The sequence below is a fragment of the Solanum tuberosum genome, unplaced genomic scaffold, assembly GCF_000226075.1.
Source record: "Solanum tuberosum cultivar DM 1-3 516 R44 unplaced genomic scaffold, SolTub_3.0 scf00072, whole genome shotgun sequence".
Taxonomy (NCBI): Eukaryota; Viridiplantae; Streptophyta; class Magnoliopsida; order Solanales; family Solanaceae; genus Solanum; species Solanum tuberosum.
In genome coordinates this window covers 1,898,234-1,913,861 of record NW_006238999.1, presented here as the reverse complement: position 1 = coordinate 1,913,861, position 15,628 = coordinate 1,898,234, and the positions used below count along the sequence as shown (strand labels likewise).

At 33.7% G+C, this 15,628-nt stretch overlaps 1 protein-coding gene across 2 annotated transcripts; it reads right to left on the bottom strand.

The window, feature by feature from the left end:
* LOC102583837 (protein INVOLVED IN DE NOVO 2) lies at positions 1–11,734 on the bottom strand. Of its 2 annotated transcripts, XR_001473264.1 has the most exons (10): positions 11,556–11,733; positions 8,163–8,809; positions 6,036–7,753; positions 5,773–5,954; positions 5,166–5,255; positions 4,795–5,073; positions 3,975–4,184; positions 1,022–1,259; positions 314–394; positions 1–221 (listed from the first exon to the last, which is right to left on the bottom strand). XR_001473264.1 is itself a non-coding variant. In XM_006345904.2 (9 exons), exons 2-8 carry the CDS (start codon positions 8,771–8,773, stop codon positions 1,032–1,034), a joined length of 3,552 nt encoding a protein of 1,183 aa, XP_006345966.1. In that variant the 5' UTR covers positions 8,774–8,809; positions 11,556–11,734; the 3' UTR covers positions 313–394; positions 1,022–1,031. The 2 variants fall into 2 exon arrangements, 1 of the variants encoding a protein (XP_006345966.1); XM_006345904.2 differs by lacking the exon at positions 1–221 and having other exon boundaries at positions 313–394; positions 6,036–8,162; positions 8,338–8,809; positions 11,556–11,734.
* Between the last annotated feature and the right edge of the window lie 3,894 nt (positions 11,735–15,628).

Here is a 15,628-nt window from a genome sequence, read left to right as displayed (position 1 = left end):
TTCTCAACATTTTCTTCTGGCATATAAATCTCTAACAAGAACAAAATGATACTCCATAGATATTGTTACATTAAACAAATTTGATCAGAAATTATAAGACTAAAAAGATAAGATTAAGATCTATATTCCAATGGCAATTATTGAATGTTTTGAACTTCAACTTATGTTTGTAAATCATCCTCAATCAACTCTCTGTCTGGGTGCTGAACATCTATTTTTTCCTGCAACAAGAACCATAGTGTTGCTGCATCTCTATTCAAATTCATCTAATCAATCGATATATTAACACACTCGAATTAAGAAAACAACCAACCTGTGTTTAAGCAGCTCGAGCTCGAGTTCATGCTCCTCACCAACTTACGCTTCATATTTTCCAATGCTCCTCTAACCTTTACTAAAATGAAAAACAATACTGAGCTGATCAGAAAACCAGCCTATTCGAGACATTGTTATGCATTTATCTGAGCAAACACTTTCTTAAATATGGAGAACCAAAAACATGGCGAAGGATTTCTACCTTATGCAAATAAACGAGCTCTAATGCAAGGGTGGAGGTAGACCTCAAGTTACGGATTCGGAGAACCCAGTAACTTTGACTCAAACGTTGTATATATGTATTAGGAAATCCACTAAATATGTACACAAATTAAATTTCGAACTCAAGTACTAGAACGGGGGTCACTATCCTACAATTCAAAACCCATACATTTCAAATCCTAGATCCGCCTCTAGTCGAATGTAATGTTCACATGACGTTCTGTCTAAGCAGAGCATTGGAGTATCCAGAAAACTAATCACATAGAAGAGCATATACAAAAAGAGAAAAACAGAGTTTCAGTTGGAAATAAATGCTATAAAAATGATATTTTAATATTTCTATATCAGGTATTCCGCTGTAATCATTTTCTTTTTGTCTACTTTCGATATTTCTGTAGGTTTGTTTTTTTGGTGTTCAAACTCATATCCTTTAAATGTAAAGTTGTTACCGATGAAAAATATCATAGCAAGAGAAAGGTGGTACCTAATGACATTCAGTTGAGTGTCATTTTCTTTTTCCAGAGGTTTAGTAGCACAGTAACTCCGTCTTGCAGAGTAGCTTTCTCACCAGCTTCATAATTCCACAACTTCGAAATGATGTATCCTCCACTTGGGTTATATACATTAATCTCACTCAAAGCGGTTGTTACAGCTTTATACACATCCTCACCGTAAGTTCTCTTCAAGTCTTTCAGTTTTTCATCTTCATCGTCTATTACAGCCTGAAACAGCATCAACGGTATTTTAATATATAAACCGTTTGGTATAGAAAAAACTGGTGAGAAGTAGATCAAGTAAGAAATTGAAGTGTGTTTTATTTCCTTTTTTATTCAGACAGTAATAAATGCATACCGTATACATTCTTGAATATTAATATTCTAACCTATAAAGATGCATGATACATATATATACATTAGATATAGGGGGCCATTGTTACTCTTTTTGTCTCAATTTATGTGGCACGGGAGAAATTTCTAGAGTTAACTACCTAGTTATACTTATTTCTCCCCCCAACAACTTCACTCAGGAGGAATTGCATATTCTTAACTGAGAAGATCAGACTCTTATAATTGAATTTTCATTGCTTACACGGATTCTATAAATAGGGAGAAGGGTCAAAAATACCACTAAACTTTCGTTGAATAGTTAGGTTTACCCTCCATTATACTATACGGCTAATCATAAACTCGCCATCTGCAAACATGTCACCGAACCCCTACTTGGGCGGAAACCCCAAATCAGCCCAAATTAACATGAATTTCTTTAAAAACAACCCATTTCCGACCTTCTATCTATCTTAACCCAAACAAATTTAACCCATTTCCAAAAGAACTTCCAAAGACTTCAATCGTCACTTGAGAACTTCCAAAGGATCTGGTCTATGTTGATGGACATTTGAGCCCTTTTTTTCCCTCTGAATCTCTTCTAGACGCTGTAAAGGTACCAAATTTATCTAAGCTTCTTCAATTATGAGTCCTTCTATATGAGTTAGTATTTCTGGGATTCAGCCAGCTTCAGGTCAAGATTGGGACGGGATAATTATCACTGCAGCAGATTTGCAAGCACTTCAACCCTTTAAGCAAGAATTGGTTGATCCAAAAGGGTTCTTGTGAAGCTGGAATGACAGTGGATCTTGAGCTTGTTCTGGTGGTTGGCTTGGTATTAAATGTGCTCAAGGACAAGTCATTGTAATCCAGCTTCAACGGAGGGGTCTAGGTGGAAGCATTACCGAAAGAATTGGACAATTTTTATCTCAGAAAACTCAGCCTACATGACAATGTTATTGGTGGTTCATTTCCTTCTACTTTGGGACTCATACCAATCTTAGAGGACTTCAACTCTTCAACAATAGGTCCTCTAGTTCTTATCCCTGCTTCTCTTCGTTTATGCCCTCTTCTACAAACACCTGATCTCAGCAATAACTCATTCTCTGGTACAATTCCAGCTAGTGAATTCAACTAAGCTTTATAGGCTTAATCTTTTGGAAATGAGTAAAATTTGTTTGGGTTAAGATAGATAGAGGGTCGGCCATGGGTTTCAATTTGGGAATAGATCGTTTTTAAGAAATTCGGGTTAATTTGGGCTGATTTGGGGGTTTCCGTCCAAGTAGGGGTACGGGCAGGGGCGGATCTACATGGAGTTCAGGAGGTTCACCAAAACCCCCTGAATCGAAAAAATTATACTGGGTATTTAGGATCAAATATGTATTTTATGTCTATATATTTAATATTGACCCCCCTCAACACAAGTAAGGGGCTTGATTCAGCGGCTATGGGGGTTCAGAAACTAGTAGACGCGCGGGTTCGAAACTGGCTAGAAACATTTTTCAATGTTTTAACTTGAAGTCTGGTACAGTTTATTTGTCAGCACTATTTAGCATGTTTTTTTTTAACCCCCTCAACGGAAATCCTGGCTCCGCCATTGGTACGGGTAATAAGTTTGCAGACGGCGGCGGGGGTATGAATAGCCGCATAGTATAATGTACGGTAAACCTAACTATTAAACGAAAGTTGAGGGGTATTTTATACCCTTCTTCCTTTGTTTTTATTATGTTCTTTGTGACGACCCGAAACCTCGTCATTTTCCTTTCAAATCCCACGTATCCTCAATCTCTTTCTCGATGGGGAAAATAGCTAAATGTTTAAGAAGAAAGTGATGTTTCTCTATATATTTAGTACTCTTATCTGTTTGATTTATTTATCTTATTTTCCTTTTTTAGTCCGTCTCTTTTTTTATGGAAACTCTTTACTTCTAGTTTTCTACACGGTATGTTAAAACAACCAACTTTTTTGAATTTGTTTTTTGTAACGGACCTTATTTGTCTTTAACAAAAAGCAAAAAGAATTCCACAATTGCTTCTGTGAATTTCCTGTGTGCTTGTAGCATCTTATTAATAGTAGTAATACATGATTACTTTAGAATTTAGATCAACTAGTATGAGATGCATGATAAAATTAGAAAGTTCTGCGGCCAAACTGTTTAGAATGTTAAAAGAGAATTCATAGAAATTTGAATGTAAATTACACCAAATCTCCCTACAAATGACTGATTAACATTTTTACATCAATATAATCCATCCATAGTCAACATCTAATCACAGGGTTGCGACAAATTGAAATGCATAATTTGACGTCCAACAATATCCAATAGTAGCCTATATGTTAATGCCACAGATGAAACAAAAGAACTAAAATCAAGTTCCAAACAGATTGCAATAGGAACAAGAGAAGACACACAGAACGCTATATTTATGAGATGTCCACTACACTGGTCATATATCGAATAGATTCTCACAAAATGATCAGACTCCCAAAGTACACATCACAACATATCCATGGTAGAAACTAAACAAATGGAAGCCAAAGTATTTTTCTTCTTATTAGTAAAAATGAGTTTAAACAGACTCGATGTCATGAACCAGAATAAAAAAGGCATACCTTATGTTTCCCATTTACGGCAACAACTTTAATGGGATGCCACTCAGGGTCTCTAAGGTACTCCTCCCACAACGAGCACAACTCAGAAGCTATCTGCTCAGCTTCTACCTCATTATATCTCCTCTTCACTGCTTCAAAGAACGGTCTGCTGTCGAGCTCTCCCATCCTCTTAACACCAATAGGACCTTTTCTAGGTAATTCCTTCAAGCCCTATAGAGAAATTTAATTGTCAATTCCTCAAATTTTCTTCAGTAAATGCTGAAGCCAGCCAAACTCCTCAACCCACCAAAAAGAGATTTTGATCCAGAAAAGGGAAAGCTAAATTTCAGTATACTACCCTGTCAAATATTTTTTAAGTAATTCTTTAACCATTTTGGGCTAGTGTATAATGTGCATGTATCTTTCAAGTAGACGGAATGAGCTCATAATGAAGGACATGAGTTGTTATACTACTCCCCCACCTAAACCCTCAAAAACACGCTACAATACATCATTAATAGTCTTTGTATTTTTTATTGAATCATGCTATTCACAGTTTCAATCAGATACATTCCTCAATATCATGTGCCCCCAAGGCCTAGCTTGAGTGGCAAAAGGTGGAGGATTTGCGGCTTAGGTCGCAGGTTCAAGCCCCATACCACGCAAAGCGAAGCCCGATATTTAAGTGGAGAAGGGTAGAGGGGCGGGCCCATTATCCACCGAGTTTAAAAGGCTGTGATTGGTCCAAAGGGCAGGTCACAGATAGATTTCTCGGTTATCAAAAAAAAACATTCCTCAATATCATGTAAAACAACAAGCCATAGTAGGCCTCCTTACATACATTAACCAATTCTTTAAGTGCTTCCTGCAGCTCATCATTGCTCTTTCGCTCCTTCACAATCAAGGTTTGGTTCAATGACACTAAATCTTCATATTTTTCTTCCTTTTCTCTTAAACTTTTAAGCAGTGTGTCAACGTTTTCCAGAACTTCCTGATCACCTTCCTCTTCAATGTGCTTAATAATCACTCGCAATCGCTCAACTTCTGTTTCACTTGCTTGTTTTGCATTGAGTTGTTTCTCAAGCCTAATAATTCTCTTATGGAGTTCCTCCTTTTGTTTCTGCAGACAGCAAAACGGCAACTTAGCGATATGTTAACATAAGCATTAAGATAATGTCAATAACAAGCAAAAGAGAAACCTGAAAGACAGACCTTCAGTTCTTCTGCAAATTTCAGTACTTTTTCGTCAACATTCTTTTGCTCTTCAACCGCAGCACTAAGGGATGTTTTTAGGATGGCATTCTGGAGTAACATCAAGAAGACTTCATGATAACTATCTTCAGTTCAAATAAAGATCGGCACATAAGAGTCCTCGGTTCTTTAGGTGACGCTTCAAATTATTCCATAAAGGTGCTTCTTTAAAAACTATTTTTTTTTTCAATTAACATGCAAATAAAACAAAGAACAGCATATACATATCAAACAGTTCCTGCCTATTACTCTTTTAAGTACGAGGAAGTGGAAAGAAGAAAATAAAGAAAAAGAGTGGAGAGAAATGGATGCCATGAACCAGAATAAGTATTTTAAATTTGAATGTTAAGTAATTGCTATAACCATGCATGCATTACTTCTTACTCGGAGTTGTGAACACTAACTAGAATATTTTAAGAAAGTTTCAACTAGCACATCCACCCACATATACGAACATTAAACCATCACCTAACTTTTCAGCCTTCGTGAAAAATTAATCCTTTAGTTTTTGCAAATGATAAATCAAACCAAAATTGAATTCAGCAGAGAAACAATTAAACAAGTATACCTGTTCATGTTCTTCAGATAGTTTTTTCCTATCAATTTCATTTTGGGCTTCACGTTTCTGCAGTTCTTCATGTCGGAGATCAAGCTCCTTTTTTTGAGTTTCCATTTGCAACTTCAACTTTTCATGATTAATAAATGTCTGCTGGAAATGATCACGCGCACTTGACTGGATCTTTTTTATTTCTAATCATACAAACAAGTATGTTAGGGCATCCAATATACAGTGTCCAAAGTTTCTAATAGCACGCACATGCAATCACTAACCTTCATTGTTTGCTTGACGAAGTTTAGCATTCACCACAATCAACTGTTCGACAGACTGGATAGTCTCCCGTAATTTGTCCTCCAACACCTTTATGTGCAACTTCTTGACTTCAATGGCATTGGTTAAACTAGAAACAAGTATACAATTCTTGCGAGATTCTTCTTCCATGATACTAGAAACAGTTCTAAGGTCTCCAACTTTGCGGAGCTTTTCACCAACAACATTAGTGGCCTGATAATCATCAGCTCGAGCTATCCAAGCATACAAATCAGATTTTTTGTCATTATTGGCTTCCCAATTCTTCTTCCCATGATCATCGGCCTCATAGGCCTTCTCAAATGATATGGCATTACTGAACCCAAACCAATCTTTCTTGAATTCAACAAGAGCAATTCCAGAATGGCCTAGGTCATTCCAAAGAGTGCGCACTCGTGTTGGATTGAAACCTTTCCTTATCAACCGATCCTTCAGATTAGAACCACTTTCTCCTACATAGCGACCATCCTTAAATTCAGTGGGAAGGTTCACAACAACCCCAATCCACGGCCACACAAACATCTCCGAAAGATCCTGATCTGCAAGAGAATCAACCTGAGGATTACCCAGAGTATCAGGCTTTGATGGACTAGCAGCACCTGCTACATCGTTTCCGAAATACTTGGCAAAAGTAATATCTTTTGCAGTTCGCTTATTGGAGCTACAGCTTCCTGCTTCACTGACATGCAGCATGAGATCCTTATACAAACAATCTTGCTTTCTTTTCTTTGGACAATAGGCAAAAGTATAAGCCCCATTTGGTATGCTGAAAGAGTTATTTCCACTCTTCAACTCTTCATAAGATATTGATTTACCAGGACCACCTGCAACATCACTTGACAAGTACTTGGCCAATGCAAGATGATTGGCCTTATCTCTTGCAGTTCGCTTCTTAGAGTTACAGCTTCCTACTCCACCAGCATGCTGCAAGAGATCCTTATATGAAAAATCTTTGTTTCTAGTATCTGGACAATAAGGGCAAGCAAAAGCCACATCTGAATTGTTAAAGGAGTGATTACCATTCTTCAATCTTTCATAAGGCATTGATGTATTGGCAGCACTCGATACATCATCTTCCAAGTATTTGGCAAAATTTTGCAAGTGCTTGGACAAGGAAAGATGGTTAGCCTTATCCGTTGCAGTTCGTTTCTTAGAGTCACAGCTTCCTACTCCAAGTGCATGCTGCCAGAGATCATTGTACGAAAAATCTCTGTTTCTCGTCTCTGGACAATAGGCACAAGCATAAGTTCTATCTGACATATTAAAAGAGTGTTTTCCACTTGCTGACTCTTCATAAGATTTTGATGCACCAACAGCACCTGCTACATCACTTTCCAAGTACTTGGCATATGCAAGATGGTTGCCTTTATCCCTTGCAGTTTGCTTCTTAGAGTTACTACTTCCTACTCCACTTGCCTGCTGCAACAGATCCTTGTATGAAGAATCTCCGTTTCTCGTCTCTGGATAGGCATAGACAGAAGTCATATCTGATATGTTTAAAGAGTTATTTCCACTCTTCAACCCTTCATAAGATTTTAATTTACCGGCTGCTACATCATTTTCCAAGGACTTGGCTAATGCAAGATGCTTGGCCCTATCACTTGCAGTTCGCGTTATAGAGTTACAGGTTCCTACACTATTTACATGCTGAAAGAGATCTATGTACGAAAAATGTCTGTTTCTTGTTTCTGGGCAGTAGGGGCAAGCAAAAGCCATATTTGATATCTTAAGAGAACCACTCCTCCACTCTTCATAAGATTTTGATGAACTGGCAGAACCTGCTACATCATTTTCCAAGTGCTTGACTAATGCAAGATGGTTCGCCTTATCTCTTGCAGTTCGCTTGAAAGAGTTGGAGCTTCCTATTCCATTTGCATGCTGCAAGAGATCCTTATAAGAAAATTTTCTCTCTCTTGTCTCCGGACAATAGGGACAAGCAAAAGTCCTATTTGATATCTTAGGTTGATTTCTACTAATCGACTCTTCATAAGATTTTGCTGAACTGGTAGAACCTGCTACATCATTTTCCAAGCATTTGAATAATGCAAGATGGTTCGCCTTATCTCTTGCAGTTCGCTTCATAGAGTTGCCTTGTTTCTGGGCAGTAGGGGCAAGCAAAAGCCATATTTGATATCTTAAGAGAACCACTCCTCCACTCTTCATAAGATTTTGATGAACTGGCAGAACCTGCTACATCATTTTCCAAGTGCTTGACTAATGCAAGATGGTTCGCCTTATCTCTTGCAGTTCGCTTGAAAGAGTTGGAGCTTCCTATTCCATTTGCATGCTGCAAGAGATCCTTATAGGAAAAATCTCTTTTTGTTGTCTCCGGACAATAGGGGCAAGCAAAAGCTACATCTGATATCCTAAAAGAGTGACTTCCACTCTTCAACTCTTTACTAGAGTTTGATGGACCAACTGCACCTGCTACGTCGCTTTCCAAGTACTTGGCCAATGCAAGATGCTTGGCCCTATCTCTTGCAGTTCGTATCGTAGACTTTCCTATTCCACTTGCATGCTGCAAGAGATCTTCATAGAAAAGGTGACGCCCTCTTTTCTCTGGACAATAGGGACAAGTGTAAGCCACATCTGATATCTTAAAAGATTGATTTCCACACTTCAGCTCTACATAAGATTTTTCTTTATAGTCGTCAATCTCCCATTCAGTTATATCAGCATTTTCTCCAGAACAATGCTCCATTAAAGATCCTTCTTGATATATTTGAACTCATGGAACCTAGAGATCAAAAGGCATAGTTCATCAATTGTCAGTCGAAACCGGCATCGTTGACAATATACCAAATTAGTAATAAGAGATTTTTGAATTAAATGTGAATTCAATCCAAAAGGCAACAGTCTGACTGAGATTAACCCCAATATATACATGTATACATAGAGAGAGAAGACATAACCATTAATGAGCATTGACAAAACAAAGCATTAATAGTGCTTTTCTTGTTTAGTTACCTAGTGACCATCTTAACCAGTGATAGAACTCAACAAATATCATCCAAAATTGTGGAGATGAATATGTCGATCCACACGTTGTCGATTTTCCGGTGGATTTTCTTATCCTCCCATGGCATGAAGAGGAGGTTCTTAATTACAAAGGGAGGTCAAATTGTGAAGATGTTTCAAGATGGGTGCAGATGAATATGTTACAAATGTGTAAACAACTTCCAAAAGAAATAACTTGCTGGTCTATTATTACGAATTGAAAGAAATAGGGTCTGCAAAATGGAGTCAAGTTCCAAAAGCCCTTCAATGAAGAATAAGAGTCTGAGGGAATTGAAGAATCTGGTCGAATTCAATGTTAGCTTTGGTGGGGTAACAGGTCCATGGAGAGAGGAAAAAAGTCAATGAAAGAAAAGATATGAAGCTTAAAGTTATCTGTTGGAACGTTAGGGAGTTAAATGAAAAGAAGAAACAAAGATTACTTAGGCTGATGGTTAGAGAATGGGACACATACAATACCTGTTTTGTGGAAACAAAACTGAAGTCTGCTGACTGCTCCTTTTTGAGGCAGACATGGGGTAGAAGGTGGATAGAATGTATAGAGATAGAAGCTCCAGGCAATCGTGGGGGCATCCTGTTGTTTAGGATAAAAGGAGATGGAAATGCAATGATAAGCTAATGGTTTTGCATTCTGACACTGGCTTCCTGGAAGAATTGAATACAGGTTTTATGTTGATGTTTACAGGAGTTTATGGGCCATGTGATAGTAAAAAGAGGAGGGAGCTTTGGCATAAATTGGGTGCTATAAGAGGATTGGAAGCATTGCCATGGGTTTGGGGAGGGATTGATTTCAATGTCACGAGGTTCAGTGATAAAAGAAGTGGAAGAGATAACAACACCAAATCTATGTTCTTGAACCTTGTTAGTAATGTGGGTTATGCCCGGAGATGTTAAAGAGTTTACTACAGAGTTGAAAGGGTCAATGGGTTGATAAGAGACTGAAGATTCTATGGAAGAGAATCCCTCTCCGTATTTCGTGGATGTTTTGAGGGAAAGATAGAGAAAATTCCTTTTTCTTAAAAGAAATGTTTACAAAATAGGACCAAGACAATTTGCAAACGGATATTTGTTACAAGGTGTTTTTGTTTCCCAGTTAAACCATCTTTCCCCCAAATAATATAAACTTTGGTTACTCCAAAACGTTGAAAATTCCTCTAGGTAATGCTATGAATGGAAGTGAATTAAACTAAATGTTCAGTGACAACACTCAAATAAAACTAGCTAAATTGCGCAATAGCCTCATAATACCACACACCACAACTCAATCCCAAACAAGTTAGGGTCGACTACATGAATCCTCATTATCCATATCACTCCATTTTCAATCCATCCCAATACCCCAATGAAACACGACGAAGCAACAATTATCCATCTTTCCTTATCTTGTTGAGTACCCAATAAACCAAATAACATAACCACCAACACCAATGTTCAGTGACAAGACTAAGATAAGACTAGCTAAATTGCGCAATAGCCACATAATACCACAGACCACACCTCAATCTCAAACAAGTTAGAATCGACTATACGAATCCTCATAATCCATATCACTCCATTTTCAACCCGTCCTAATCCAATATTCAAAAAGTTAGATTCTTTAAAACTAGAACTTCTCCACATTTTCCACTAGCACATAAATCAAGACTAGAACATGAAAAATCATTTATTTCACCGTATTTCCTCAATTTACTGAACCCAGACGAAACCCGATGAAGCAACTATTATCCATCTTTACCATCTTATTGAGCACCCAATAAACCAAATAACATAACCCCAACCAATGTTCAGTGACAATACTCAAATAAGACTAGCTAAATTAGCAATAGCCGCATAACCCACACACCATACCTCAATCCCAAACAAGTTATAATCAACTATACAAATCCTCATTATCCATATCACTCCATATCACTCCATTTCAACCCCTCCCAATCCAACATTCAAACAATTAGATTCTTTACCATTAAAACTTCTCTACATTCTCTATTAGCACATAAACCAAGACCAGAACATGAATTTTTTTCAATCCATTTTCCCGTCCTTTCTCAGCTAATTGAGCACCCAATTAGCCAAATAACATAACCCACAACACCAATCAAACTATAAAACACTCAATTGAACACCTCAATCCCACACACCACACTTGAATCCCAAACAAGTTAGAATCAACTATACGAATCCTCATTATCCATATCACTCCATTTTCAACCATTCCCAATCCAACATTCAAACAGTTAGATTCTTTACCACTAAAACTTCTCTACATTTTCTACTAGCACCACATAAACCAAGACTAGAACATGAAATATTTTTTTAATCCATTTTCCTGTTTTTCTCTGCTAATTGAGCACCAAATAAACCAAATAACATAACCCACAACACCAATTAAACTATAAAAAACTCAATTGAACAGATACACCAGTAATTCTCAGCTAAAAACATGAAAACAAGCAGAGATGGAAAAAAACCTTGTTGTTCATCGAATTGATCGAAATTTTTCCCAGTAAACTTCAATGAGCAAAAACACTAAAGGGTACAGATTTTCTTGAAATCCAGTAAACACAATTGGAATTAAAGGGGAAATTGAATTGGGTTTTTGATGAACAAGAGAGCTATGCAGTAGAACACATACATGTTGGTACAACTATATTTGCTGTCTAGTGGTTTCCGCCTATGTGTTCGGAATCAAAATTCGATTAAATTTAAATTTACGAGGTTTATTTTTAAGGGCGATAATTTTTTTAAAAAAAGTTAATAGCCAATGAAAAAGTTAAATAATGTAGTTTCATTATACAATAAAATTAAAAGATCAAAATCAATAAAGATAAAAAAAAAAAAAAATTAAATGGACATTTATAATATGTATTTGATATTTATATTAGAAATTATATTAATACGGTAGTAATTTCATCTCTATTTTACATTAAATTGATATACTATATTGTGATTAATAATAAATAAAATAAAAATATATGATAATTATATATTCTTCATTATCGCTCCTCTCTTTGTAATCTTCATCTTTAAAGTTTGTAAATCACATCCAAATCTCCTCTTCTTCAATAACTCTGTAATTTGGACGAATTATTTTATTTTAAGCATTGGACTCAAAATTTAGACAATCTGCATAACAAAAAAAGAAAAAAAAATTATGCATTAAAGTACAAAATTAGAATCAATTTATTTTATGTTAAAAATAAATAAATAATATATATGAAAAATAAGAGATGTTACATCTCAATGCGCATCAAACAAAAGATCAAATAATATATGTTTAGCTACTTACTACGTGAAATATCATGATACACATTTTTTCTTTCTCTTCCAACGGGAGAGAGGAAAGTAAAAAATTCAATTTAATTAATTAAAAAATTAAAAAGAAATTCAAGAGAAAAATTCACATGAATCGAACAAATAATTTTTGTATTGAGTAAAGAATGATATGCTTAGTTACTATTTCTTTGATTTTTTTCAAAATTATAACTAATAATATTTTTTTTAAATGATATTAACGATGTTCCTGATATCATATGTTTAAAAAAACTTGTTGATAATACTAAAAGATCTATCACAAACTTATTTGTGAACATTTTTTCCACTCAGGTATATAACATATATTTGATGTATTGCAGATCTCTAATAACAAAAAAAAAATAGATAATTACTATGTGATTTATCAAGTGATTATATTATATAAAAATTCTAATAAAAACACATGAATAAAATTTAAAAAATACTTTTCTTTTTGTTAGAGATCTGCAAAAAAATCAAGATAATTATATACTTGTGTGCCAAAAATGTTCACAGTCAAATTTGGCAATAAGCCTTCTAATGTTGTCAACAATTTTTTCTAAACAAATAATGCAATCAAAAACATCATTAATCACTTAAAAAAAACATTATTAGCCATAGCCTTGAAAAAGAAAAAAAAAAACACTTTGAGAAATTTGATTAAAAAGAATGAGGTGAAGAAAGAGGCTGATTTTAATAGTATTTATAGGAAAAATTTAATTACTGATTAATTAACTTTCTAAGATTGTAATCTTGTAAAGGATTACATTACTATATGAATTATGGCAATGTTTAAATGGCAACATGGAATGTAAATAAATATATGATCTATATTATTTATGGTTTGTTGTTTATTTTTAAAAAAGGAAAACAAATTTGATTTACTTACTAAAATTGCACTTTTGTGTTAGATTCTCTTACTATAATAATAAATTGTTTTGGTGTTCAAATAGTAAGATAATACAAAAATAAAAAATTAATATGTGCTCTTTATGACTAGTTTTCCCAGTGATTAAAAATTTAAATTGTGTGACAATATTTTTAAAAACTTTAGAGAAAATTATCAAATATAGTGACTTGAAACTAGAATTTCCCAAAATGAGGTTCTTAATTATCACTATTCCTCCATTTTAATTTTCTTATTTTATTTTACAAAGGACACTTACTAGAAAAAAAATTCAAAGGAAATGTCTTCTTTTAAGATTTTAGTTACATTTTAAAAGGCACATATTTATATTGAGAATTATTTTATTATAAATACTTTATTTTTCTTAAAGATGTTCTCTTGTTTAATATAAATATGTTATGAATAGTTGAAAATTGCAAGTTCTTTAGAAATTTCCACATTGAATAAAATTCATTTATTTATTAAATAGTGTTGTTTGTTTTCATCAATATACTTAGACCTTATTTGTTTGCCACTAATAATGTCAAATATGAATGGTTGAAATCTCAATTTCACTGAATATATTTATTTTATAAAGATCAAATTATTTAATATATTTTGATTTGACCAAATCCTTCTGTCTTTGAATTTGAAATTTTAAAGAAAGTTTATTTTGTGTGAAATTCGAATATTCAAATTTGGTGTGGTGGATACTCGAAGGTTATGACAACGAAAAGCTTTGACGCCATCAATGTTAAAGACATTTCAAAGCTTTTTTTAATTATGTCTTTTTGTAATTTGGAAATAAAATAAAATAACATTCATTTAAATATTAAAAATCAAACAATCTTAATCATTATAGTATGAGTTGAGGAATAACAACTTAATCATTCAGATTCATACATTTTAATATTAATAAAAATAAAAAAAGCATGGATATCAAGTTGTGTATCTTTAATTCAAATATTATACTTATATTGAAAGACCAACTAAGTAAGTATAAATAATAACTATAGTTCAAGATTAATTTTGAAATTAGATCTCTATTGTGTTTAATTAACCGTATAAACTTATCTCAAGACATTTCAAGATGAACAAATTTATATTATCTTTGAAGTAAACTTATCCCGATAACTAAACATAGAATAACTTTAATTTTAATTAACTATATAAACTTATCTCGAGACATTTCAAGATTCTATTACTATGAATTATGTTAATGTTCAAATGATACCATTGAATTTAAATACAAATTTGATATGATTAATTTTCTACTTTTAAAAAGGTAAAAACAAATAATTTTAAAATTAATTGACATACTAAAATTGTACTTTTTGTGTTAGATTTTCTTACTATGATATTAATTTTCTATTTTTAAAAAGGTAAAGAAATAATTTTAAAGTTAATAGACATACTAAAATGTACCTTTTGTGTTAGATTTACTCACTATAATATTAATTTTCTATTTTTAAAAAAGGTAAAGAAATAATTTTAAAATTAATATACATACTAAAATTGGTACTTTTTCTGTTAGATTTTCTTACTATGGTTATTGTTTGTGTTGATTTGGCAGGTCAACATTAGTCAACTAGGATAAAATAGGATATTTCAATATTAAGTTTGAAATTAGACTTATATTATTATATTTAATTGATACTGTATTTTTATTTTAAAATATTTCAAATTTAAGTTTGGTATATGATTGTTGGTAAATTTTTTACATGAGTGTGTTTGGTATGGAGGAAAATATTTTTGAATTTTCTATTTTTGTATATTTGATTTTCTAGGAAATAAATTTCTTGAAAATGAGAAAATTAATTAATTTTTAATAATGAAAGTAGGGAAAATAAATTTTATAAGTAATATTCTATGTTTATTATATCCTCTCACCTACATGACGTACTCAACTCCTACACTTTAACCATACCACACCCTCGCACCCTATAGTTTTTATATAAATATTTTCGGAATGCGTTTTTCTTTTAGCAAATTTACTACTAGAGAGGGTGTAAATGACGTAATTAACGAAACTTTTGGAATATGACATAATTAACGTCCAAATTATTGGGGTTTCTAGATTTTATACTTATGATTTTAAAATAATATTTTTAAACTTTATTATCATACGTTAGAAAATTAGTAAGACATCAATTTATTGTAAAAATATCAAACTTTATTATCAAATGTTTAATCTCCACACCATGCAAAGCGAAACCCGATATTTAAGTGGAGAAGATTAGAGAGGCGGGCTACACCGAATTTAGAAGGCTGTGATTGGTCCAAAGGGCGGCGGATCACAAACGGATTTTTGGGTTATAAAAAAAAATAAAAAAAATTCTCTTTACCAAACACACCTAATCAATT